Raw genomic sequence first — 24,523 nt, 5'->3', positions numbered from 1 at the left:
CATATTAAAGGGAAAATCGTTTAATTAATTAAAGAATTCGTATAATATTTCAAATCAATTTTACTACGAAGGACAGCTTTTTGAATTGAATAGTTGGGGGCATGGAGTTGCCGCCAAGCTTTTGGGGCTGATCCCACGCAGCTTTTCGCCAGCAGCTTTCAATGTCCCGCAATTCGAAAGCCCCCGGAAATGGAATCGTGCTCTCCGCTGGCATTACTGCCATCGTTGGCTTAGCCGCTGGACGCCGGACTGCTGCACTGCCGCCGTCGCAAATTGTGATAATTGATTTCAATTGGCTCCAAGCCGTTTGAGTGGCCCGTTGAAACGCCCGACGACGCCAGCAACGATGTTTGATACCCAGCTGAGTCTGTGCGCGGGTCGCATGGTCGCCGATTCCACCACCACCACCACCTCCGGCATGGATGGATGCGATGGTGCCAAGACGATGATATGCCGCGCTTGTCTTGTGCTGCTGGGTCCGCAGGATGCGTGCCACAATCTGGACAGCGAGCAGGATCTGGCCAGCAAGTACTACGGCTGCACCGGAGAGGATGCGGTTAAGGATTTGCCACCCCACTTGGTGCTGAAAAGCATCTGCGAGTGCTGCTATCAGTTGGTGCAAAAGTTCCACGACTTTCAACGCATGTGCGCAGAGTCCTTGCGCAATTTTGAGAAGCTGCTGCAGGACATCGACATCGGCTGCCTCAAGCTGGAGGACCACACTTGGCCCGACTTGGACACCCCCTCGGAGAGCAACGAGTCCACAAATCCGGAAGCCCAGTCGGACGCACCCTGCATCGTAGCGACGCAGGAGATTGTGAGTTTTATCTGGGCACAAGTGTGCCTCCGGCCCTAATCTTATCTAGAATCACTTTGGGTGCTCCGCTCGAGGTGTGTTGCCTAGCAGCAGCAAAGACAACACTGCTCCCCATTCCCCGCCATAAACAAAAACATTTGGACAGCGTTTGTTTGTGTGGAACTATTTTTGTTTGTGGCGGGGAGTGTTTGGTGGTGATAGCACTCGAAAAGGAGGCACGTCCAATCAATTGGGTATTTTTAAATTTTCCACTAATAAGATTGGGAAGATAGCAACACACCTCAATTTATGGCTGCTCCAAAACTAGAAAGTTAATTTTATAGGCCAGTTTTATCTAGAATAGATAAATGTGTTTCTTAACTTTCACTTATTTTAGATATTATTTAATCTTTAAAGCAATAAAAAACTAAACTTAACAGATCAGTGAACCCCAAAGTTCGGTTCTAAAAGTAGTATTACTTTAATTTTATCATCTAAGTCAAGCGATAAGATAATCTTCATAGCAAATTAAGGGAAAATTTCCACTTCAAATTGATGAGTAAACATAATTTAATACCTACCCTTACTATAAATTACTTAATAAACCAAAAATAAGTTTCTTTTTATATGATTAGACCCTTTTTACCCCATCATCTAAAAAATAAATACATAAAAAATTCCTCTATAATAGATATGTATAGAATTCCCACCAAAAAAACCACCACCATTCAGTTTTCTATGTTAATAACATATAATATATATATACCCTCCCTTTTCCAGGAGGAAGTGTACGTAATAGAGGACGAGTCAGCCAAACAGGATCTGGGCCAGGAGAAGCTATCCATTGCGGGCTCTAGCAAGTTGCTGGGTGCCAGGAAGCGACGAGGAGTGCGACACACCCTCGAGTGTCGCATATGCCATCGTGGCTTCTACAAACCATCGCTGCTGGAGGCCCACATGCAGCAGCATGAGGGTCTGCGACCGTATACCTGCGTCCATTGTGCGAAGAGCTATGCCCGGGCCAATCTGCTGGAGTCGCACCTGCGGCAGATGCATAACAATGCCGCCGTTGCGCGGATCATCTATGCCTGCCCGAGCTGCAACAAGGTGTACACAGCGGACCGAAGTCTCAAATATCATATGAGAAGGGCGCACGAAAGGAATCAGGAGGCAGAGTGCCCGGATGCCCGGCACATTTGTGAGGAGTGCGGCAAGTGCTTTGCGCGAAAGGCACATCTAACGCGCCACAAGTTGGTCCATGGTGGCGTTGAGGATCGGAGATACTGCTGCGAGTGCTGTGATCGCAGGTTCTACACCAAGGAGAACATGGTGGATCATCTGCAGCGCAAGCATGGCAACAAGAATCTGCTACTCAGATGCAGAAAATGCGGACGCATATTCCGGAACAGCGTGGAGCTCAACGCTCACGGGAGGCAACACAAAGCGATGGATGTAGTTCAATAATTCGTTTTATTTGTGGTTTCAATAACATCAAGCTAACACAACTGTTACAATGATTCGAATTACTTGGAATTTTGTTACGCCAGTTTTTGTGGGAGAATGCCGCATAATTGGAGATACTAAGACGAATGGTTGACGACGAATCGATGAGGCTGCCCTAAAATTAGCTAACATTCACATAATGGCCGGCGCAGCAGCATAGTCGCTTAAAAATCATCAGTACAAAAAAATGGCGATGGCGATGGCGCACTCGCAGTAGTTCTCAAAAAAGTAATCATGCGTATATAAAACAATTAACTAAAATTTATCCTTAAGCTTAAAGAACGGATGACAGTTTTAAAATTACATTACCAATACATTCATTTATCATTAATTTGTAGGGAGGAGGAAAGAGATGAGAATAAAAACCAGATTATCCGTCAATCGATCGACAATTACATAAGAAACGCACGGGGTCTTCTGCCAAATGAACTATCAGCATTGAACATTGTTGAAATTGATCTGGTGATCCAGTTAACTGATGGTTCGGTGTTACGGTGGTGATTGATGATTGGTTGCTGGTTGGCAGTAGGTTCTTCGGATGAGTGGAGTTGCTTGCACTATATGTAAATAAATACGCCGCAATATGAGCATAGGATATAGGACAACGTATTGCCAAACTCTAGGTGTCCTTGTGTTTCTCGTAGAAGGCGTCTAGATATTTTTTGTACTCCTTTTGGTCGTTCCACATCATCGCGGCCTGCGCATTCAGTGGACTCTCGTTGTTCGGTTCGCCCAGCAGGGATTGTATGGACAGCAGAATGGTGCGCACATCGTACAGGGCCGACCATTTGTCCTTCAGTATGTCCAAACAGATGGCGCCCTGCAGATCAACATTGGGATGGAAGCAGGACGTCAGGAACTTCACCACGGGCGCTGCATACGGATACGAATTGGGAAAGTCCAGTGACAAACGATACGTTTGCCCCGAATACACCGTGTTCCGTGGACCCGCTATGGTGCCCACCCACTTGAAGATGTTCTCGCCGTCCGGAAACGCCGAGATGTCCCTCTCGTTGGCCATCATTAGGTTCATCAGTTCCTTGTGCAGTCTGTGGGCGAGTGGTGAGTGTGAGTGTGTGTGTGTGTATATTGGCGGATTATCTGGGCTGCACCATGTGTTACTTACCTTTTGCTCACGGCGTGATTGTCTTTCACGGGCATGGAGTCATCGCTGTGCTTGGTGCCGCCGCCGCCTGCTCCACTTTGCTCTGGGCTGATATTCTGCGCCATGACTATATATCTATGTATGTGGGATGCTAGTGCTATCCGCTGTTTGGCTTTCAATAAGTGCGTGTAATGTAGCGCGCGTCGTGGCGGTCGGGTTTTCGATTCTCGATTGTGATTATATGTACTGTATAGTGGAAATTTTGTTTGATCGGTCGGAATACGCGTCTGTTGCTTTTTCAGATATTTTTTTCACTTTTGTGTGAAAACAAAATGGAAGGAGAACGAGAAGAAACTGTGTTTGGGCACAGGGTTGTATTTCATAATTTTTGGGGGGAGTCGATACGCTCGCTTGGCTTGGTCGAACGGTCACACTGGCCGAGAGATAACGGACAAATGTTTCAAAAATAATTTAAGTTTATAAACGTATTAAGCTTAATGCTATTATTAAGGCAGGTTACAAGTACATATAATTATTACATTGAGTGAATAAACGTTTCAATTAATGAAACAAAAGTATATCCATTTCTTACAAATATCAATATTATTTATTTATTATTTTAAGCTTAATATATAAAATCCCATATATTTACACCCCTTTAGATATGTAAATCTTTTGATTTTATTTATTAAAATTTTTTTATTTTGTAATTATGATCGAGGGCTGCCATTTTGTGATGAATGCTAACCAACACTATTAGGTACGCCGTTTTGTGTACGTAAGTTGCGTACCTAGACTTCCAGCAAAATCAAAACATTGAGTAAATCATAGAAAATGGATGAAAATAGCTTGATCTACGGGCTCGAACTGCAGGCGCGGGCTTTAACACCTCAGTACGGAGAGAGCAACGATGTGTGCTTCTTCATAGCCACCAACTCCTTGAAGCCCACCAACCAGGTGCACTTAATCCAGTACGAGGAGGAGCAAGGATCCGTGCAATCAAAGGTAAACATCTGGGATGACCAAAGGATGAGCTACATATACATCTTTGAACAGGTCTTTGAGCATGCCCTGGGTGAAGTGTGGAAACTGAATAGTTGTCCGCGTAATCCTCGCCTGCTGGCCTCCGTCTACAATGTGCAAAAGGGAGCACAAGTGCTGACCAAAGCGGCTCTGTTTACGCTGCCCGAGGATCTCAATCCCGATCCGGAGCAGCTGAAGTCTGAGTACCTGCCGTGGGAGCAGGTTGAGGTCCTGGATACTGAAGCACTGGGCGAACGTGTGAAGACCATCGAATTCCATCCCAACCAGGACACACTCGCCTGTGTGGTGGACAACAAGGTGGCTGTGATGCAGCGGGCCGAGTCCTCCACTCGCGTGGTGGCCGAGGTGCCGGCCAGTGGATCATCCAGTGGATCTGCAAAGCACACACAGCATTTCACCGGCGGCAAGTGGTCGCATCATCATCAGGGCCACCAGTTTCTCACCCTTCAGGATGGCCATCTGAGTGCCTACGATGTGCGGGATACACAGCATTGCGCCTGGAGCATCAACGATGCGCATGGACAAATGGTCCGTGACCTGGACTGCAATCCCAACAAGCAGTGCCACTTGGTCACCGGCGGTGACGATGGCTACTTGAGGATCTGGGATTGCCGGATGCCCAAGGCTCCCGTTTTCGAGCGCTCCGATCATTCGCATTGGGTTTGGTGCGTGCGTTTTAACACATTCCATGACCAACTGCTCCTCTCCAGCTCCAGTGACTGCAAGGTGCTGCTCACGTGCGCGGGATCTGTGAGTTCAGAGACGCAGGTTCAGGCTGGACTAGATGAGTCCAACTTCAGTGGTGCCGATGCCGAGGAGAGGCACAAACTCTTGCCAGATGGTCTGCTGCAGACCTTCGATCAGCACGAGGACTCCGTTTACTGCGCGGAGTGGAGCAATGTGGATCCGTGGATCTTTGCGTCGCTCAGCTACGATGGCCGCGTCATAATCTCAAAGGTGCCCAAGCAGTACAAGTACCAGATTATATTTTAAGCCATTAGTTTCTTAAATTATTACGCATATTTCATTTAAATCTAACTAAACGGATTGTGTCCTTGTATGTATCAGGTTATACAAATATTAAACCAATAAGTTATTATATGAAGATAAATATATCGAAGGACTAAAGCTAATTAGGCTCAACCTGTATCCTCGGATGTGCAGTCGGAGGAATCATTGGGATTGGCAGTTTCCACGGAACAAACTCGCTTGATCAGCTCGTTTTCGATCTCCACAGTGCCATTGTCCACTGCCTCCTCCATCTGCACGTACTCAATGGTGGCGGTACTCTTCTTGGTGGATAATACAGGTTTTGCGGCAGCTGGAGCAGGTGTATCTGCAGTCTTTTTCGCCTGGGCTTCCGTATCATCCTCGGCTTCCTCCGCCAAACTGCTACGCTGCGGCTGAACTTCGGCGTAAATGGCGGGGAACTGCGACTGTAGCTTCTGCTTGATGACGCGTATCTTACGGAATATGTAATCCAGATCCTTCTTCATTTCGCTCAGGCATTTCACGTGCCTTTTGAAATCCTCGCTGGCACTTTTCAGACGACTCTGCGATAAGGCATTGCAGTTGAGCAGCATCTCGTTGGTTTTCTCAAAGCGTTGTAGCCTGTGGGATGTATTTTGGATGTTTATTATAATCACTAGTTAATTAGATGGCTTACATTTGCTTTTGAGCCCGTATCATGGTCTCCACATCGCCCTGATTCACCATTCCTGCGAGACTTTGAATGAAGGCCTCGGCGGCGGAGTTGCCGAAGCCAGTGAAGGATTCCAGGTCAGGAGTGGCATCCTCGGACTGCTGCACATCCGCAAGGCCTAAGTGGCTCATTGTAGCCTAGAATTAATTTGTTTACATTAAGAGCAAAAACAATAATTGATTTGTTTACTTGTTTTTCAAGGTCTGTTTCTTCGAGACAACTTGAACTCTGCTTTGGGTGCGTTTGCTGGCAGTTTTCGTTTTCCTTTATTTGTATTTATGTTTTCAAATAGATCTCATGTTTGTAGCTATTTTAAAAGTTCTTTTGTTTAGATTTCCATAAAAAAAATAAAAGATATTTTCGTAACAGCTGTTGAAGTACTAGTTATAAACCAGTGCTGCAAAAAGCCAAAATGCAAAAGCATTGCCATAATATGTTTAAGCATTCAACTTTGTGAAATAAAATTGATTTTTTTTTGTGATTTTGATTTTTATTGTGAAAAATGTGTTAATATTTGGGATATATTCAATTTTTATTAGCACTTAAAAACTTAAACACTTAAAATTTTTTATATAATAAAGCTTAAACCCAATGGCATTGGGTATCTTCATGGAAATCCGTTTTGGTCACACTATGCTCACCGGCTTTTATATCAAGAGATTAAATTTTCTAATTTATTCTTGATTTAAACGTGCAAAATGAAGCTCGCTCCGACTGTTAAGCTAAACAATGGCTACGAGATGCCAATTCTGGGCCTCGGAACCTACAACGTAAGTTTATCCATATCATCGGCGATGCTTATCAATCAGCAGGCAGATATTGTTCATGGAACATTCTACCTTTCGATTCCAATAAAGCGCAATTGTGAAATTGAAAGTAAATTATGTTATCTGTAGCTAAAGAAATCTCGATGTGAGGCTGCCGTGTGCCACGCCCTCGAAATGGGCTATCGGCACATAGACACCGCATATCTGTACAGGAATGAAGGCATTATAGGCAAGGTTTTAGCTAAACTTATTGGCGACCAGAAACTGAAACGCGAACAGGTGTTTCTGGTCACAAAGGTAGGATATAGTGTAGATGGTGTATATATAGTTACCAGCCCATGTATACAGATCGAAAATCAATATCCAATTAGCTGTGGGACATTTACCACGAACCCAAGATGGTGAAATACGCATGTGACATGCAATTAAAGCTACTGGGCGTGGACTATATAGATCTATATCTGATGCATTCGCCCGTGGGCGTGGACTACATCTCTGATGAAGATCTGATGCCCCACGAGAATGACCAGCTGAGAACCAAGTGAGTTTGGGATACAACTAAATGTTAGCTTCGAGAAGCTTAAAGAAACTGATCTTTGGAACTCATAGCGATGTGGACTATGTGGACACCTACAGAAGTATGGAGCAACTGGTGCATTTGGGGTTGGTGCGCAGCTTGGGATTGTCCAACTTCAATGCCAATCAGCTGAAGAGATTACTGGAAAACTGCCAAATCAAGCCTGCAAGCCTTCAAATCGAGTGTCATCCGGAATTGGTGCAAATCCCCTTAATTGAGCTCTGTAAATTCCACAATATCACCGTGGTTGCCTATTCGCCACTGGGGCGTCCCAAAGCCTGCAATCCGTTGCCCGATTACTACACGGATTCCAAGCTACTGGCATTGGCAGCGAAATACGGCAAGACACCAGCTCAAATCATCCTAAGATACTTGGTATAAACGACTTTAGAATTGTAAAGTGATGAAGATATTTATTGGCTAAAAATCCACAGATCGATATTGGCACGGTACCTATTCCAAAAGCTGCCCAGCAAGCGCATCTCGTCGAGAATCTGGATATATTTGATTTTCACCTGACGCCGGAGGAGTTGCTCCAATTGAAGACCTTTAATACAGGGCGGAGAATCTGGAAATTTGAAAAAGCAAAGAATCATCAGTACTATCCTTACTAACAGAAGATATTTAGTGTTTGGATTGAAAAGTGTAACTATATGTATAAGATAGAATCTCGTTAGATAGTTTAGGTTTTACGTTTTTGCGTTATTTTTTTAGTACAATATTACAATGTTATAAAATGTCTTCATATCAAACGTTATCATATATAAATATACTACATTTTGTGCTAGATATGATCTTATGAAAGGTAAATTAGCATTTTAAGTGCTCACCTGGGAAAATAATTATTTGCACTCCTCCAAATCTCTTTATCAAAGTTTCTCGAATCTTTCGTGTGCCTTGCGACGTTGATCAATCGTATAATTTCGGATGTGGTTTTGATTTGTCATTTCGCGGCTCTCCGAAATGCTCACAGTTTCCTGTCCAAAACGAACGTGTTGCTGTGGTCGAAAATAACAATATACTGATCTCAAGAGTCGCATTATAAAGCACATATTTGATTCTGTCGGAAAGGAGAAAGGTTAATGGTGAATTTAATACTCTCTATTTGCAGTCGAAGGACAACGAAGGCGAGGCCGCTGTGAAGCATGCGATTGATGTGGGCTATCGTCACATAGATACTGCCTATTTCTACCAAAACGAGGCCGAAGTGGGCAAGGCGATTCGGGACAAGATCGCAGAGGGAGTGGTCAAGCGAGAGGATATATTCCTGGTCACTAAGGTAAGTGCAATATATTCCGGATCTATCAATAAGATTATAATTTTGCGCAGCTTTGGAACATTTTCCATGATCCTGAGCGCGTTGAGGGCATTTGCCGCAAGCAGTTGAGTAATTTTGGCTTGGACTACATCGATCTGTATCTGATGCACATGCCAGTGGGCTACATATATGTTGATGACAACACCCTGATGCCCAAGAATGAGGACGATGTGCTCCAACTGAGCGATGTGGACTATCTGGATACGTACAAGGCCATGGAAAAGCTGGTGAAACTGGGCCTGGTGCGCAGCATCGGAGTTTCCAACTTCAACAGCGAGCAGCTGGCACGAGTTTTGGCCAACTGCGAGATCAAACCCGTCACTAACCAGGTGGAGTGCTCGCCTGCGCTCAACCAGAAGGCTTTGACAGCCTTCTGCAAGAAGAACGACGTCACCTTAACGGGCTACACACCTTTGGGAAAGCCCAAGCCGGATATCCAGAAGCCGGACTTTATCTATTCGCCGGAGGTGGCTGTTATTGCCAAAAAGTATGGCAAGACTGGACCGCAGATTGCGCTGCGTTATCTGGTAATTGAGGCATCAATCTGACCTCAGCGATAGCATCTAATTAACCTCTTTTTTCGCAGGTTTCTCTGGGTGTTATTCCCATTCCGAAGTCATCGAATACTAACCGAATTTCTGAGAACTTCGATATCTTCGATTTTGAGCTGACAGCCGAGGAAATGGCCGTTCTCGATGGTTATCACACTGGCGAACGGGTGGTGCCATTAAATTTGATCAAGGGCCTCAACCACAAGTACTACCCCTTTTCAATTGAGTTTTAAGCGAGAAGATCGCCTTGTTGCTGTATTACGAATATAATTTAATAAATTTGTTACACATCAATCTCTATGACAACAAATTGAATGCACGAATGTATTTGCATACTTATTCCAAGCTTATCCACAACAAAGGTCATTGTGCCTTGATGCTCCATTAAATCCGTCCAGTTGCCAACGATCCGATCCGCACACCACCGTGGAACTTATTCCCAGAAATGGGGAGCAAATGGAAGCATCGATCTTTGGCACGGCACGTTTGACATCCCAGCTGAAAGGTGAAAATGTTTGAATAAGACCGAAATATTAAGTATTAAGCTTTTACGACCAATGGTAATGCGAAGTGCTCAAACTTGGAGATCAGCAATAGAGATTCAAATTTAAGTTACATCTGGAAAAAACTGTATACCTGCATTATTTCAATCATTTCAATAGTTGTTCAGCTTAGACATTGATTAATGATTACATATATTGTATATATATTTACCTAACTCGAACTAGTGATATTTTTAGAAGGTGTTTCAAGCTTTTCTACAGTAACTTTAAATATAGAAAATAGAAAAAAGTGTAGTGAGTAAATGAGATGTAAAAAAGCATATGATATGTGATTTAAAAAACGTTCTTTTAGAAGAACTTTTGCTGATCTGCCAGCTGTTAGCTTAAACTAGTTATAATCCTTTCATTACGACATCATTTTTAAGGACGAATTTTGTGTTTGCCAACATTCTCTTATCAATGGATCTTCTATTCTGATGTATGGCCAAAAAATATCATGCGGAAGCTATTAGTTGCGCCAACCGCAGAAATGAAGCATGAAAGTATTATGGCTATTAGTTGATGTACCTATTACGCCCGAATGGCTAATTATCTTTGGATTGCTGAGTACATTTTGGGTTAATCGCCGCCGTAGACCTTTGTAAATAGCACCTCGGCCTGGCGGGTGACGTCAGAGCCAACTAAGATGAGCACGGGCTGAATGAAATTGGGGTCGTCTAGCCTTTGAGCTGCCCCAAAATTGCGTATGGAGGAGTGAATTGAATCCACGGGATTTGGCTGCCAGCTGCTCCACGAGTCAATTAGAGGAGAATCTGTGGCATGCGCCACCTTGACCCAGGCCAAGAATAACATAACCAACCAAAACCACTTTCCATGCTGGAGATGGGTATCTCCTAGCTGGGATCGGATGCTCACTTAGTGCTCCACTGAGACGCTAAGCCGCTCCACTCCAAACAAAATTCCACTCAAGCGGTTGAGTGAGTGAAATGCGGCCGAGAGCGCGAGGTTTAAATAAATTTTCAGTCAAAAAATTGGCAGTTTCGCTCCAAGCGTGCCCACGTTCACATCGTCGCCAGTTCAGTTGCGGAACTCACACACGGATATATATATACATATATTCCGGCGATCAATTAGAGCCCCGGAATTCAGCCACATCCCTCCCCTGCGACGCGTCCAAATATTGTTATATAAGTTTAACAACTTGTGAAATCCACGCAGTGCCAGTGCGTAAGACCAAAAGTGAGTTGAGCTGAGAATTACAACCCCCCATATACCATCTCTTTGGTTGCGAAACCAAAAAGGATCGAATCCGTGCATTACGTAAAGGCCCGAGAAAAGCGAGGTGGCGGGGAAAAACTTTCGCTTTCACCCAAGTACAGCTGGCTGCAGCTGCTGCGCATGCTCAGATACATTCGCAGATTGCTACTGTTTGCCGGGGATAAACCAGCCACACTAAAGAGCTAACTAAATCAGGTTCCCAAAAAAAGATACATTTGTAATTTTTGAGCAAGAAAAGATAGATTCTTTCAGTGATAGTGTGCCATGTTTAGCTAGGTTTATATTTGCTAAATATACAAAATTAGATTGGCTCACAGATGTTTTTGTATCTTATAGATAGATTGGACTAATAGGTATAATTAAGAACAGCTAATTTCTTAGCAAGAGATTAAAATGTTATTTAAGCCAAACTAGTTAAATTCAAACTATTTTAATGTATAAAGTTAAAGATATTTTTGACATACTTTGCTAGCTCCTTGAATTTCTCCCAGTGTAGCACTTGCACACCTTAGTTGATTGCTCTAAACTAGGTGCGTGGGTGTAGCCAAACGAAAATCGTATGGTTTTTAGTTAAGAGCCTTTTAATTGTGCTTTATTGACCCACTGCAAGTGCTTCGCTCAAGTCAATTATTTAACGGCCAATAGTTAGCAGCTCTTCGAGAGTTTTGTAATTCTGTTCGCTGGCTTAATTGCCCGCCACAAGAGGGGCCCGGGCGCACAAGGTCTTCTCGGCCGACAGCCGATGTTGGCCAATACCGTAAAAGCCAAGTTGGTCGGCTATGTTGTTTGGTTGGAAAACGTACTCAATGCAATGCAATTTGTGCGGTTCGCATATAAATATTCATGGCAAGTGGCTATTGTGCAATTGCCAGGGACAAAGCCATCGACGTGACGGTTTCCTTTGACCAACAGCCACGACCTCGTCGGTAATTCTGGGTGCCATATGTCTAGTGGATGGCCAGTTTTCCAGCTTATGAGTTTTTAGTCAGTTACAAGTGCAGCGGAATGGAGTTTTAAAGGCGCTGCCTTGACCAACGACGAAACGGAATGGGCCACAAAAGCCTTGGGTGGCGAACGTGGCTAGCCTGGCTAATGAATTCCGCCCTGTAATCAGTGCCATTAGATTCTGACACACATGAATATAAAGCGCTACTCATCCGGGGAACATTAGCGAACTATTGTCGTAATTGTGGCAAAATGCAATCTGCATGATAATCCGGAAAGGCAGATGCAAATCGCCGCCAAATCGTAAACTCAACTGTTTGCCCATTCGAAATTCGAAATTGAGTCAAAAGCAAACCAATATTGCCAATGTGCACGGTCATGGGGTGGGATTGGGCAAGTGCACGGCGAGAAATTAGGGGGTTACTTGCGCGAAAAAGCCTTGCTCTTGAATCTAAACTAATCATATTCGTGGATAATGAGGAATGAATGAGAAATACAAGTCATTCGATGATTAATTGTTAGCTGTTGTGCCAAACAAAATGTATTTCAAAGTGGGATTTACCTGAGATTATAAGGTTTTAATAATAATAAGATCTTTAAAGTAAGGTATAAGTTAGTAGATTTTATTTATAATATTTTAGGGATCCTAACTAGATCATCATGTAGGAATAGTATCAAAATCTTATCGATGATATTCTGAGTTATTTGAGTGAATGCAGCTTTCAATTGCTGAAGATCTCAATGGACCGGATGTGGGATGCCAGTCATTTCTCGCCGTGTAATGGGAGTGGATCGCTTCGAGTGGTGGGATGGGAAAACCAGTTTTGAGCATTTCTCGCCGCCGCCTGCACTCTTTACTCTTACCAAAAGTTGGCGACATGGTAAGACTTCGTTGGTACTTCGGTTTGCCAGCTTTTATGCTGCGATATGATATGATGTAACCAGCGGGCTAATTGGCGGAGCGGAAAACGGACGCAACAGAAACGATAACGAAATTACAAATCGCATGTTTCACTGCTCCCCAAGTGGATGAGTGGACGAGTGGACGGCGGACATCTTCAGCACGTCATGGCATCGCATGGCCCATAAATGATCGAGTTACCAAAGCCCGAAACTTTCATACCATATAAACAATACCCATAGCCATACCCATACCCATACCCATACCCATACCCATTCCCATATTGAACGTATTCAAAGCAGGGCAATTCCATACGTTCAATTTATTTTACATCAGCGATGGACATCGCAGCGGATCGATTGCGTTGGAAACTGTGTGAAGGCCATGAAAGTGAACAAACTGGTCATAAACAGTTTGTTGACCAAAAAATAGTTGGACCATCCAATCCGGCCAGCCAGCTGTCATCCGATCCGCAATTACTGGGCGGTTGCTCCGCAGCCTTGCGCATCTTTCTCTCGACCTTCGTCTGGGATTTTTAACGACTAGAAATTTAAATGGGCTACGAAATGAGCCACCAAACACATTCGATTCGTATGCAAAACAGTCACTCACTCAGTCAGTTAGCCGGCGGATTTTGGGTCACGGTCAATGGACCTGTGTAAGAAAAAAATACGCGGAAATGCCAGCATCTCTGGCCGGGATTGGGATTAGCCAATCGATCGCGGCAATCGGCTGTGGGCAGCTGCTTCCAACTGGCGAAGTAACCCACGCAAGGCATTGCACCCTGGTCGCCATCGCCATATCCAGTTCCAGTTCCCCAGTCCATTCGCCTGACATTGTGCAGCCAAGAGTCAAGTGGGATTAATTGGTATGCATAGATATACATATGTATGTTTGTATGCTCGAGTGACATGGCGGAGGTGGTGGTCCAGTAAACTGCGCTGACCCTTGAGAGTTCGATGAATTTTAACATTTCGGATTGCACAATCGCCAACGACCAAGGGCAACCGGCCAATTAGTGGCGGTGGTGTCAGCCGTGAAGAAATCTGGCTAACTGGCTAGCTGGCTAGCTGGCTAACTGGCAGCGGTCACTTAGCCACTTGGCCATTTTAGCCCATTATTTCGCTCACGGACAGCCAAAAAATGCAGTTCGATTAATTGATAATGCATTTAAGCGGTTCCAATTTTAGATAACTATGACTTCATATTACTTTCATTTAAATGCATTTTCGTTCAGTGAGTTCAAGTTTAAGTCGGTAATTAAAATCAGGGAAATAACTTAATTTTACTTTGTAATGTTCAGCTGAGTTATACTTACTTATAATAATTGTAATTATCTATAATAAATAACAGGGAAGTAAGTAAGCCTTAGTTTTTTAACAAAGTTCCGTTTAGTAAATTATTTTAAAAAGGCAATTATGGCAAATAGTTAGCTTAATAGTTGAGTTCAAAACATAGAATTGAATATTATTAATAAATATATATTTGGGATCTTTTCTTTAAGTAACAATCTTGAAATAGATATCTTTTTAATAACTTGTTGTAAAATAATTTAAACTTAAGGTTCATCTATTTAATTACAAGTTTTGAAATAACATTAATATCTTTGTTTTTAAACACGTATCTCAAATTTAATACCCATTTCATTTGGAGCAGTGTAATCAAAGGGAAATTCAGCAGGTAGATCGTAAACTTTTAGGGAAATCGAGTAAAAATTTGGCAGCTGTGGCCTAAACTGAAAAGTGAAAGTGTTAATTGGACATGGCTTACTTAAACCACCGAAATCCGTGACTTTATGCGTTCTGCTCACTTGATTTCTTGACTTTGAGCACATAAATTGTGTAATATAGTATTGAATGTAGGCAAACACTTGCAACTTGTGCAATAGAATTTTGCAACTAAGACATTATATGGATATGTTTTGGCCCGATTTCAGTGCTTGAGACCGAGGTGCTGCAACAACCGAAGCTGAGTGGACCGGCTGCCAGTAGCGGCGGCGACTATGACTATCCGTATGTCTGCGGCCTGAGTCCGGCAATGAAGCTGGTGGCCAAGGAGGAGCTGCACGAGGACGAGAACATACGGCGGCAGGCGCTGGCCCAGTTCCGCGAGTGGATCGAGAAGCATCCGCATATCCGCAAGTGCCGCACCGATACCGTCTTCCTGCTGCGCTTTCTGCGCACCAAAAAGTTCTCCGTACCATCCGCCTGTGAAATGCTCGAGCGCTACCTGACCATCCGGCAGCTGTTCCCGCAGTGGTTCAAGCAGCTGGACATCAACGATCCGGCCATCAATGAGATCTTCGAGAATGGTTATCTGGTGCCGCTGCCGCAGCGCGACTCCACCGGACGTCAGGTCATCTTCTCCGTGGCCGCCAAGTTCGATCCGTACAAGGTCAGGATCTCATTTGCTTTCACATCCATAGCAACTTTTAATAGCTATCCCATGTCCATTCCAGTTCACTTCGGTGCAAATGGCGCGAGTGCACAGTCTGATCTGCGAGGCACTGCTGGACGACGAAGACTCCCAGGTGGCTGGCTATGTGTACATCAACGACGAGAGTGGCATGAACATGGGCTTCGTTAGCCTCTGGTCTCTGACCGACCTGCGCAGCATTGTCAAGTGCATCCAGAACTCGACGCCCATGCGGCACAAGGAGACGCACTTCGTCAACATTCCGCACTACGCCAATCGCATCATCGAACTGGGCGTGTCCATGCTGAGCGATAAGCTCAAGAAGCGAATCATTGTGAGTTCATTTCGATTGTCATCCACTTGCATGTGCTGACTGTATGGCTTTTTTCCCCTTCAGGTGCACAAGAATGTTGACATTTTGAAGACGAAGATCGATCCCGCCATCCTGCCCAAGGAATATGGTGGCACCGTGCCCATTGCCGATATGATCGCCCAGTTCAAACAGAAGTTGCAGCAACGGCGGGCGGCAATCCTTGCACTCGACGACATGCAGATCGAGGTCACCAAGGATGCGGCCAATTTCGCTGGGAATGATATCGGCGACATCGATGCCGGTGTCGTGGGCAGTTTTAGGAAACTGGAGGTGGACTAGGGCCCGCCGTGGTGCAATCCCCAATTCCGTAGGCTAAGCTAGGATAGGTCTGGATACCATTGAGACAATCGACAAGACGCGCGGGCATGCACACTTCGTACCTATTTAAAAGCATCACCACTAAGTTGTATAACTACGGTCTCGCGGGAACTGTGACTCCCTCCAGTGGGTCGTGGTCCTCCAATCCTCAGAACCACATAGTTGCTGGGCCTGTGGCTGAGTTTCCACAGTTGTATATTCCATCCATGCGTTACGTTATCTTAAATGAATGTCTATTTAAATATATGTATATACTTATTCTTGTGAATTTGAATTCCTGTCTTTACTTTACTGTTTATCTTTTCAAGCTGCGAGTTAAGTACATTTAATAGTATATTTTTAAATGTCCACCAAGAGTGGGCACATATGTATATCCAGTGAGAATACGCTCCATTTCGAATCCCAAAAAAATCCCAAAAAATATCCCAAGCTGTGTTTCAAATAATACGCCCAACAAATCTATGGCTAATTCCTAGAACGTACTTCGGAAGTTCAAGAGCTGTACCTAGGCGGTACCTGTGAAGTACCTAGGCTGTACCTAAGATTTACTAAGCCAGTAAGTAGATTAATGTTCCTATGGCGCAACTATGAACTACTTATTCCGTATGTAGGACGCTACTGGGCAGTACACTTCTATTAACTTCAAAGATACATACTTGGTATAAAATCCTATAGTTTAGATTTGTGATTAGGTTGTGGAATATGTTTGCTTGGTGTGTATTTTGAAATATTCGTTAGGGCATTGGTTGGTGTATTGGCTAAGTTAAATGGTGAAACACATTTATACAATGCACTATGGTCCAGAATTCGTTTTTTTTGGCATAAAGTCTAAATTTTTATGTCAATATATCGTCCTCTAGCAATTATTTTCTAATACAAAATTAATCATATAAATAAAAACCAAAAACAAAATTGACCGAAAGCTTCACAAAATCGTTTTATGAGCTTTTAAAGTTGAAGTGTTAAACAGCTGATTGAGAGAATGCAATTTCCGAAAAATTACTTGCTTACTTTTGCATGTGGTATGATCGTTAATACGCATCCAAAAATTATAGTAAAATATGGAAAATAAATGCCAAGGTATGATGTTTTTAACTTATTTAGGTAATATATGTATAGTTGTACTGTTTTTATGTTGTGTGACATCCAATTTATGTATATTTTAACAGAAAATTCTAACGTGTCCCCTGTGTTTCGTGGAGTATAACTAATTTTCTGACAATTTCTGACAAAAGTTAAAAACGTCAGTTTGTACCTTTAACTATTGTCTTTCACGGTAAAGTAATATCTTTTGCCCATTTTTGCTCGTTTTCTTAAAAATTTGATTTTATATAGGCAATTTTGCGTTCAGACATAGCGACCTCCTGGACATTTGGAGGCGTAACAATAGGCAAATAAGTTATGTTTCAGATTACGTTTATTCCGCAATCAACAACAATAATCAGGAATCGAAACAGACAGAAGATATTGACAAAAAAATAGTAAATTTTGAATTATTTATTAAAAAAAAACTGCCCGAGTGTAACAGATAACTAGACCGATTTATTTCCAAACATACCAAGTGGATGGCGTCAAAGATAACAATTCTTGTTAGAGATTTTGAAAACTCCACGACACCGAAGCAAATGGGACGCCGAAACTTATCTTACCAAAATGCAGGAGAAAGATTAAAAAGGAAACTGAAAATACGAGTGAAGCCCGGAATAAGCTTTACAAAAAGGATCGACTATCACATGCAAGGAAAAATAGTCGGATCAATAGGATGAGTGATATTTTCCACAGAGCGATTGATAACTCGGACCCACTATTATCAACAATTAGTTTAAAAGAAAGAGAGAGAAAAAATAGGAAAAACCACTTCCGAAGGCAGTAATAAGTCTTTTGGAAATACAGTATAATTTTAAACCTGATCCATGAGACAAAATATTGGATTCACAATCTGATTCTGATTCGAGTTCAGATTCGGAAATTTAAAATGTAGAACTAGAAAAAGAAGAGGGCGTTGTTGTTTTAAAACAACAATATACACGACTTTAAAAAAAAAAAAAAAAAAATGATATTTCGTTGACTCCTGAGTCATACCAGTAGTTAATATGGGAGGCAAGAGAGGGCGTGGTCGCACAGACTTCAAATTTTCTGTGCAAACTATTTGTGATTTAACAACAAAATGTACAAAGTTTCAAGTCTGTAGCTCAATTTTTAGACTTTATGCCAAAAAAATCGAATTCTGGACCACAGTGCAATGGATATATTTATTTATTTAACTAATTTCTGCCTTTTAGATAGAAAATGACCTCTTATTATTATAATTATGAACTGAATGTGCAAGAATGTATCTACCGTAGAAACTGTAAGAATGGGAGGTTGGTTCGTAACGAGAATCTTGAAATTACAGTGCAGCCGCTAAGTGGTTAATTCTGCGGTGAGCTTAGCGAACGAAAAAAGTCGTTCCGCCGATCTTCGTTTTCCCAAGAGGTTTGTAATAGGTTGTCTATGGCTGCTGTTCTTTTCTTTAGCGGTAACTATGACACAAATGGCGTTGAGAGAATCTGAGTGCATTCTACAAGCACAATAAGAGAACAAAAGTTCTTTGGCTTTAGGTGTGAGCGTTTGTTTGTGCCCGACACTCGTGCTCACAAGTGGAGTCAATGAAATACAATTTACTAATGAAATAAATAACTACACATGTAGTTTTAAGTAAAAGCAAGCAGTTTATACATCTACGCAACTAGCTACAACATATTAAGATATTAATATTCGCTAGCTTTTGTCACGTCTATACTATACTCTGAGATGCTAGAGTTTTACCCGCTGCTGTACGTGTGAGCGCGCGAATGTGTGTCGGCATTATGATTGTACGCTTATTATTATGGCCGCATACGAAGTAATTTCCAAGTTAACTTTTCAGTTGAGCGCTGGAACAGCTGAAGAACGCGAGCGTCCAGATCGGATCGCCATCCGAATCCGATTCAAACTGAGACACAGCTACAGATACTCGTTCTCATTCTCGATTTAAGTCGCTAATTGTCGCGTCAAGTGCTCCGCTTTGTGTGCTGACCCCAAACACTTGTTGACATCTCAACAATCGCGAGTTGGGCAATTCCGTGCTATCCGTTGGTTTTTGTGATTTAGTTCGAATTTTATGATCTAAAGTGATCTGTGCAATGGATTAGTGAATTGCATCTTGGGGCAGAAACTACATTAAGATACTTTTTCACACATCCATAAGATTGCCCCGCGCGCGTATCTAATTTCAACGGTCACGATTACCTATTGGGATTGGGAGTGGTGGAGAGTGAGCTTTGCGGTGCAAAAGTTTCCAATCAACAGCTGTTTCTCGAGCTTTGGGGTTTATTTTCCCTTCTCCAAGCTGAGAGCACTGCACTTTGCAGAGAGAGAGAGAGAGAGAGAGAGCGCGAGAGAGCGTGGGGCAGGTTTTATCAGTTTGAAGTACGATTCATAGAGATAAGAAAAAGTCGGCGGCGGGTGTTAAGTCACTTACACAATTTATCGCTTCTTCGCCTTTGCGCAATCGAATGGAAAAGCGGATTGCATTCCATTCTCATACCCGGTTGAAGTAGCAGCCGGATCACCCGGACATCATGAACAAACTACGGGCCCTGCTGCCCGGCCAACACTCCGGCTCCAATGGAGCATCGCGGCACTCTGTAACACTGGAGCCGGAGATCGGATTCCAGATCACCATTGACAATCCGAAAAACAGCGATCAGAGCAAGGGTTCCACGGCGGTGCCGGAACTGAATGTCCACCTCATCGCCGCGCGACATTTGCCCTCTCTTTTCGGCTTCAAGATCGTCCAGGGGTATCTGATAAAGGTAAATTAGTGCTAATTAGTCACTATGTGAGATATGCCATGGAGCTGGTCTGAGATAAAGGCACACTCAATTTGACAGAAAAGGAGAATTGCTTTTATTCTCCACCAAGTTGATAAGTAATAGTGTCAATATATACAGACTTTTAAGCAGTTTTCGATTATTGTATCCTTGTATTACGATGACACATTTTATCGAAAGTTATAAATACTTAAACTGTGAGATAAAAGCACGTTATTTAACAGGAAAGTAATATTTACTTGTTTTTCCCAAGGATGTGAAATCTACATGGTATACATTTCAGTCTTTGCTTTTTTGATAGCGGATGACTAATTGACCTAAATCTTAACAATGTTCTTATCGTAATAATAATACCATTTAAAAATGATTATATTAAACGTAAACTTTTTGTGGTCAGCACTTGAATAAATAAGTTCTGTTATAATTTCAAGATTCAAGATTGTTGCCAAATAAACAATCAATCGAGATCAAATGAATTAACACATAGTTTTGAGTAATTTTCTTATCTCACTTCAAAGACCCTCAGCACATCCCATTATTTATTTATTTTTATATCTAAATATTTCAAATTTCTCACCTTCTCGGTACCAGGTTAAACTATTTCCCGGATCGAAACGCTTGGACAGCAGCATTCAGACGAATACATGGCCAAAGTTCAATGAAAATTTCAAGTTTCCACTGGTGCCGGATATCAAGTAAGTGTGATATAAAAATAATTAGCAATATTATTATAAAACATGTATAGATCCTCCATGAAACATGTGGCTCGACGTCCCGCAAATGGACAGGTAAACAGCTCGGATCAGGAGCCGGAACAACTCTTCTCCGGACAATTTGTGGTCTTTACGGTTTACGCGCTACTGGAACTTCCGGCAACGGTAAGTTGGCCATGAAAAGCTCACTAACTTGGATTAAATGCCCTTCTTACCAGAACTTCAATCGCTTTAACAAGACATACCGCTCGCTGAAAGATAGGAGCACCAGCTTTGTGCAGCGTTTCGTGGATCCCACTGCTCCAAGTGAGGCAAAGACTGAGGCCGGTGGAAAGCCAAGTGACCAGGGAAAGGGCAAGAAGAAGTCGTCGGAGAGCTCCGCTCGGGATGCCATGCCACCGCTGACCATCAGTGAATCACGCAGGAATATAGGTAATGTAACCAAGATCTAAGTATCTAAGATCTAAGAAGTATCTTAAGTTGTGCAAACTAAGCACAAATTCTACAGCATACTTTTGGACAAATTTCAAATATCTCAATCATTTTATTGGTTTAAGGTTTGTGAAAATTGGGGTTATATTTTCCTTATTATATCTATATATATGTATGTACATATATTCTACGAATATTCAGTGAATGCAAAATATTATACCCGTTACACATAGAGGGTATACTAGATTCGATGAAAGGTATGTAACATGGTTAAAGAACGTTGATGCAACCGTTCCCAATCCTTAATCAGGATCACTAATCAATCTGGCCCTATTTGTCCACATCCGTCTGTCCGTCCGTTTGTCCGTCCGTTTGTCCGTATGAATAGCATACTTTCTTTGATGGGAACCAAATATATTGAGCTATTTAGGTAATAATATATCTTTAGGCTACACATACAAACCTTTTTATATAAAAAATACTCATTAATCTGTAAATTTTGGCCTATATATTTGTCATGTATCTATAACTTTCGGTTTGATCTGCATCTTTTTCCGCTTCAGGTTCCGTCACCTGTTACCTGGAATCGAAGCTCTTCCAGCGCAACAGCCGCACGGGGTGCTATTCCACGGAAGAGCTGTGGCTGCCTATCAAAGATATCACCACGACGGTGGCCAAGTCGTCACCCAGCAACAACAATGTGAGTAGGAAAACATGTGTAGAGAGGTACCTGACCCAGAGCATTGCTAAACAAGTTCACCCGAAATTGGTGTTACAAAACAAAATGCGACATGCGGACGACGGGTGTTTTTTGTTTTTTTTTGAAATGTAATGGAGATGTGTGCGCCTTAATTGTGCAAAGTGAAAGCTTCCCGGTTGGTCGGGAAAACCACAACAACACAGCCACTATAAAATTTAAATGAAAGCAAATTTTTTAATTGCAACAGAAAGAAAAAAAAAACTATTAAACACTAATGTGCAGGCTGAGTCAATATTTTGCCGGAAAAAATGAATTAAAAAGTCAACCCTTTGCCTCACCTAATGCGGCGATATATCTGAAGAACCTATATGTTTGAACCAATTTTCTGTGTGGGTCAATTCGAGTTTTATCTTATCATGGCAATGCGATTTCAATTTGTTGACAAACCCTATAAATGCAGAGCTCTTTACGCCCAGTTGGTTGGCATATCGTCAGCAGTTTGCTTACGAAATCCAATTATTGATTAAGTATCTTGTCATAAATGCATCAATTATGAGATAAAGGAACAGTGCAGTTTATTCTAAGATACTTTGCATCTCAAGGCATATTTACTAAAATAGTTTTACTTTTATTTTTAGTTGGTTAACTCCACCAAGGGTGTGGTCGAGCTGGCTCTCGAGGTTCGAGATCTCCTGGAATGCGAGGCACCTGTGGATACTTTACTGCCCCCTGCCGCGCCCACGAACACGCCCACTACACCCAATCCGCCCACTCCACCTGCCACCAATGCCACCAACAATTGGCAACGGATGACCGCCGAAGTGAAGCGGAAGATGGGCATCAGCAATGCCGGCAGCAGCGACTCCGGCAGATACCTGCTCCGGGTGACCACGACACGAATGCGCTGCTCCAATAAGGTTAAGGATGAGCTGGAGGCCACGGCGAGCTCCGGTGTGTATGTGAAGACCACGGCCTTCGAGCACGGCATCTACATAGATGCCTGGAAGTCCCCCATCTTCTTTCCCTCGCTGTCCACCAAGTGGGACGATGGATCCGGCGAGGGTACGATAGATATTCCGCTCCAGAGACTCGATCAGTTGGAGGCCATCGTGCTGCGCATCACATTGGCCACCAAGAAGATGGGCAAGAAACTGGTGCTCGGCACCGTCATAGTCGGCGGAGATCAGGCGGGGGATACGGGCTCCGAGCAGATGCGACTCATCCAGGAATCCCCGCCAGGTCAACGGGTGGCCGCCTGGCATTGTTACCACTAAGCCGTACTCAAAGCTACAAAGCTACTACAAACTGAATGTAAATAGAAAAAATCCTAAGTTAAATGATATAGAAATTCCTTTGTGCATATATATTTCTGCTGTATGCATTTACTTTGCGATCGTTAAAAATATTAAATTTAATTGCGAATTGTAAAGTTTTCTTGCTTCTTTGGGAAAGTTTGGCTCATTTGAACGTCCATGGAGTGTAACATTCGGTTTACTGCTGTGCAGTGAAAATAATTGTGCCTTATTTGGTTTTTTTAATAATAATAATTAATTGTAATATAGTAATTATAGAAAAGAAAGGAAAAAAGGCATAAAAAGGGTATTTTAAAAAAATTAGCAGCGGAAAAATCATATTTTTAAGGGATTTTTTTTTGATTAGTTTTTGAAATTTCAATAATTGTCCATCGAAAATATTTCAAAAAACCACCCCTTCAAATAGTTCTATTTTTTTCATTTTACTTCACATTTTACCATGCAATTTCACAAGTTGAGTAATGGGTATCTGTTAGCCGATCTCTAGTTTCGATGATTATGCGTTTATGAGATCCTCTGCATAAACAAAAGAAACGTTAGTATCGAACTGTGGCCTTTTGTCGAATTTCCATATTAAAGATAGCAGATAGTCTCCAGATGGAAATGGCAGCTTCAATTTCTCGGGCCTGAGATAGAAATCCTTAACGACTTGCAGGCCCTGTGGTAATGCAATGTAGTGATACTAATTAAAAGTTAAGTGATTAATTTAAAATACTTACAACGTATGGGCACGAGTGGTTTACGTTGGAGAAATCTTTGAAGAGATCGAATATAATGCGCACAAACGGATGGAAGTTGGAGCGCACAAAGCGACACGCATCGAGTTGTACGTCTAGTAACCAAGGCTTATATCCGTTGGCCTTTTTAAACATCTTGACGTGAACTATTATGTTCTTGGCCGGATGTAGAACCGTTCCATTAACGTTGAGTAAGACCTTCTCACGACTGACCGCCTTTAGACGACAATTGTGGAAGACAAACCAGGATTGATTGCGACTTAGACAGGCGAAGTTCGTAAACTTGAAGACGACGGCATCCTGCGAAAGTTATATTAAGTTAGTTAACTATTGGATACTTAGCATTTTTACAACTCTTTTTTTACATTTAAATCAATGACGAGAATGACAACTGCGACGCAGAGAATACTTGTAACAAGCTTTGACAACATGGTACTAAAAACTCATTGTTATTTATGTTAATTGTATTTGATGACATTATCAAAATACTAATCGACTTAGCAATTTCACCAGTTAACAATGTAATTATATATAGAAATATTTTTTGCATTGCTTAAATTGTAATTATTTTTAAATTACATGAACATGTTTACTTATTTCCATACTGGATTTTTATAAGTTATGTTTTATCTTTTGCATGAGAAATTGATTCCAACTAAAGACTTAGAGGAAACTGTC

General features: G+C 42.4%; 8 protein-coding genes and 1 long non-coding RNA gene across 13 annotated transcripts; 5 read left to right on the top strand and 4 right to left on the bottom strand.

Annotated features, from left to right (window-relative positions):
- The first annotated feature begins 176 nt into the window (after positions 1–176).
- LOC6737835 (histone-lysine N-methyltransferase PRDM16) lies at positions 177–2,301 on the top strand. Its single transcript, XM_002084627.4, has 2 exons — positions 177–817; positions 1,577–2,301. The coding sequence occupies exons 1-2, from the start codon at positions 347–349 to the stop codon at positions 2,258–2,260; spliced, it is 1,155 nt and encodes a 384-aa protein (XP_002084663.2). The 5' UTR covers positions 177–346; the 3' UTR covers positions 2,261–2,301.
- LOC6737834 (ubiquitin-conjugating enzyme E2 C) lies at positions 2,248–3,793 on the bottom strand. Its single transcript, XM_002084626.4, has 2 exons — positions 3,426–3,793; positions 2,248–3,348 (listed from the first exon to the last, which is right to left on the bottom strand). Exons 1-2 carry the CDS (start codon positions 3,527–3,529, stop codon positions 2,919–2,921), a joined length of 534 nt encoding a protein of 177 aa, XP_002084662.1. The 5' UTR covers positions 3,530–3,793; the 3' UTR covers positions 2,248–2,918.
- A 345-nt stretch (positions 3,794–4,138) lies between these two features.
- Positions 4,139–5,581, top strand: LOC6739640 (EARP-interacting protein homolog). The gene is made up of 2 exons (XM_002076499.4): positions 4,139–4,409; positions 4,461–5,581. Exons 1-2 carry the CDS (start codon positions 4,239–4,241, stop codon positions 5,439–5,441), a joined length of 1,152 nt encoding a protein of 383 aa, XP_002076535.2. The 5' UTR covers positions 4,139–4,238; the 3' UTR covers positions 5,442–5,581.
- On the bottom strand, positions 5,418–6,558 carry LOC6737832 (kxDL motif-containing protein CG10681). 2 transcript variants are annotated; one of them, XM_039293306.2, is made up of 3 exons: positions 6,344–6,558; positions 6,115–6,287; positions 5,418–6,059 (listed from the first exon to the last, which is right to left on the bottom strand). In XM_039293306.2, exons 2-3 carry the CDS (start codon positions 6,279–6,281, stop codon positions 5,588–5,590), a joined length of 639 nt encoding a protein of 212 aa, XP_039149240.1. In that variant the 5' UTR covers positions 6,282–6,287; positions 6,344–6,558; the 3' UTR covers positions 5,418–5,587. The 2 variants fall into 2 exon arrangements, with proteins under 2 accessions (XP_039149240.1, XP_016031608.1); XM_016171372.3 differs by having other exon boundaries at positions 6,340–6,557.
- A 181-nt stretch (positions 6,559–6,739) lies between these two features.
- On the top strand, positions 6,740–9,657 carry LOC6737831 (1,5-anhydro-D-fructose reductase). Of its 3 annotated transcripts, XM_016169674.3 has the most exons (5): positions 6,740–6,920; positions 7,047–7,214; positions 7,289–7,458; positions 7,527–7,869; positions 7,929–8,281. In XM_016169674.3, exons 1-5 carry the CDS (start codon positions 6,849–6,851, stop codon positions 8,106–8,108), a joined length of 933 nt encoding a protein of 310 aa, XP_016031607.1. In that variant the 5' UTR covers positions 6,740–6,848; the 3' UTR covers positions 8,109–8,281. The 3 variants fall into 3 exon arrangements, with proteins under 3 accessions (XP_016031607.1, XP_016031606.1, XP_039149238.1); XM_016169673.3 differs by lacking the exons at positions 7,047–7,214; positions 7,289–7,458; positions 7,527–7,869; positions 7,929–8,281 and adding exons at positions 8,606–8,773; positions 8,824–9,339; positions 9,399–9,657 and having other exon boundaries at positions 6,762–6,920; XM_039293304.2 differs by lacking the exon at positions 6,740–6,920 and having other exon boundaries at positions 7,137–7,214; positions 7,266–7,458.
- Positions 7,888–9,582, bottom strand: LOC27208274. Its single transcript, XR_001600784.3, has 3 exons — positions 9,444–9,582; positions 8,325–8,554; positions 7,888–8,062 (listed from the first exon to the last, which is right to left on the bottom strand). It is a non-coding gene; the product is annotated as an uncharacterized LOC27208274 (long non-coding RNA).
- Positions 9,658–10,892: 1,235 nt separating the features above from the next.
- Positions 10,893–16,370, top strand: LOC6737830 (clavesin-1). The gene is made up of 4 exons (XM_016169675.3): positions 10,893–11,105; positions 14,927–15,384; positions 15,449–15,739; positions 15,803–16,370. Coding segments are annotated over exons 1-4 (1,005 nt in total). The 5' UTR covers positions 10,893–11,104; the 3' UTR covers positions 16,058–16,370.
- A 2,593-nt stretch (positions 16,371–18,963) lies between these two features.
- LOC6737829 lies at positions 18,964–23,224 on the top strand. 2 transcript variants are annotated; one of them, XM_016169676.3, is made up of 6 exons: positions 18,964–19,932; positions 20,542–20,645; positions 20,696–20,828; positions 20,903–21,095; positions 21,659–21,795; positions 22,434–23,224. In XM_016169676.3, the coding sequence occupies exons 1-6, from the start codon at positions 19,699–19,701 to the stop codon at positions 23,067–23,069; spliced, it is 1,437 nt and encodes a 478-aa protein (XP_016031604.1). In that variant the 5' UTR covers positions 18,964–19,698; the 3' UTR covers positions 23,070–23,224. The 2 variants fall into 2 exon arrangements, with proteins under 2 accessions (XP_016031604.1, XP_002084657.1); XM_002084621.4 differs by having other exon boundaries at positions 18,970–19,932; positions 20,882–21,095.
- Positions 23,225–23,465: 241 nt separating this feature from the next.
- LOC6737828 lies at positions 23,466–24,327 on the bottom strand. Its single transcript, XM_002084620.4, has 3 exons — positions 24,211–24,327; positions 23,828–24,145; positions 23,466–23,766 (listed from the first exon to the last, which is right to left on the bottom strand). The coding sequence occupies exons 1-3, from the start codon at positions 24,274–24,276 to the stop codon at positions 23,605–23,607; spliced, it is 546 nt and encodes a 181-aa protein (XP_002084656.1). The 5' UTR covers positions 24,277–24,327; the 3' UTR covers positions 23,466–23,604.
- Positions 24,328–24,523: the final 196 nt, after the last annotated feature.

This window comes from Drosophila simulans, chromosome 3L, assembly GCF_016746395.2.
Source record: "Drosophila simulans strain w501 chromosome 3L, Prin_Dsim_3.1, whole genome shotgun sequence".
Lineage (NCBI taxonomy): Eukaryota > Metazoa > Arthropoda > Insecta > Diptera > Drosophilidae > Drosophila > Drosophila simulans.
This window is presented reverse-complemented; position numbering and strand designations above follow the sequence as displayed.

Excerpts from the sequence above, each read along its gene's own strand:
- LOC6737834 (XM_002084626.4), bottom strand. The coding sequence starts at position 3,529 with ATGGCGCAGAATATCAGCCCAGAGCAAAGTGGAGCAGGCGGCGGCGGC. Across the intron at positions 3,349-3,425 it reads AATCACGCCGTGAGCAAAAG|ACTGCACAAGGAACTGATGA; the intron begins GTAAGTAACACA and ends ACTCGCCCACAG.
- LOC6737830 (XM_016169675.3), top strand. Across the intron at positions 15,385-15,448 it reads CCAAGTTCGATCCGTACAAG|TTCACTTCGGTGCAAATGGC; the intron begins GTCAGGATCTCA and ends TGTCCATTCCAG. Across the intron at positions 15,740-15,802 it reads AGCTCAAGAAGCGAATCATT|GTGCACAAGAATGTTGACAT; the intron begins GTGAGTTCATTT and ends TTTCCCCTTCAG.
- LOC6737832 (XM_039293306.2), bottom strand. The coding sequence starts at position 6,281 with ATGAGCCACTTAGGCCTTGCGGATGTGCAGCAGTCCGAGGATGCCACT. Across the intron at positions 6,060-6,114 it reads ATACGGGCTCAAAAGCAAAT|GCTACAACGCTTTGAGAAAA; the intron begins GTAAGCCATCTA and ends TACATCCCACAG.
- LOC6737835 (XM_002084627.4), top strand. The coding sequence starts at position 347 with ATGTTTGATACCCAGCTGAGTCTGTGCGCGGGTCGCATGGTCGCCGAT. Across the intron at positions 818-1,576 it reads TCGTAGCGACGCAGGAGATT|GAGGAAGTGTACGTAATAGA; the intron begins GTGAGTTTTATC and ends TCCCTTTTCCAG.
- LOC6737828 (XM_002084620.4), bottom strand. The coding sequence starts at position 24,276 with ATGTTGTCAAAGCTTGTTACAAGTATTCTCTGCGTCGCAGTTGTCATT. Across the intron at positions 24,146-24,210 it reads TTCTCGTCATTGATTTAAAT|GATGCCGTCGTCTTCAAGTT; the intron begins GTAAAAAAAGAG and ends TAACTTTCGCAG. Across the intron at positions 23,767-23,827 it reads ACCACTCGTGCCCATACGTT|GGCCTGCAAGTCGTTAAGGA; the intron begins GTAAGTATTTTA and ends GCATTACCACAG.
- LOC6739640 (XM_002076499.4), top strand. The coding sequence starts at position 4,239 with ATGGATGAAAATAGCTTGATCTACGGGCTCGAACTGCAGGCGCGGGCT. Across the intron at positions 4,410-4,460 it reads AAGGATCCGTGCAATCAAAG|GTCTTTGAGCATGCCCTGGG; the intron begins GTAAACATCTGG and ends ATCTTTGAACAG.
- LOC6737831 (XM_016169673.3), top strand. The coding sequence starts at position 6,849 with ATGAAGCTCGCTCCGACTGTTAAGCTAAACAATGGCTACGAGATGCCA. Across the intron at positions 6,921-8,605 it reads TGGGCCTCGGAACCTACAAC|TCGAAGGACAACGAAGGCGA; the intron begins GTAAGTTTATCC and ends CTCTATTTGCAG. Across the intron at positions 9,340-9,398 it reads AGATTGCGCTGCGTTATCTG|GTTTCTCTGGGTGTTATTCC; the intron begins GTAATTGAGGCA and ends CTTTTTTCGCAG.
- LOC6737829 (XM_002084621.4), top strand. The coding sequence starts at position 19,699 with ATGAACAAACTACGGGCCCTGCTGCCCGGCCAACACTCCGGCTCCAAT. Across the intron at positions 20,829-20,881 it reads TACTGGAACTTCCGGCAACG|AACTTCAATCGCTTTAACAA; the intron begins GTAAGTTGGCCA and ends CCTTCTTACCAG. Across the intron at positions 21,096-21,658 it reads TGAATCACGCAGGAATATAG|GTTCCGTCACCTGTTACCTG; the intron begins GTAATGTAACCA and ends TTTCCGCTTCAG.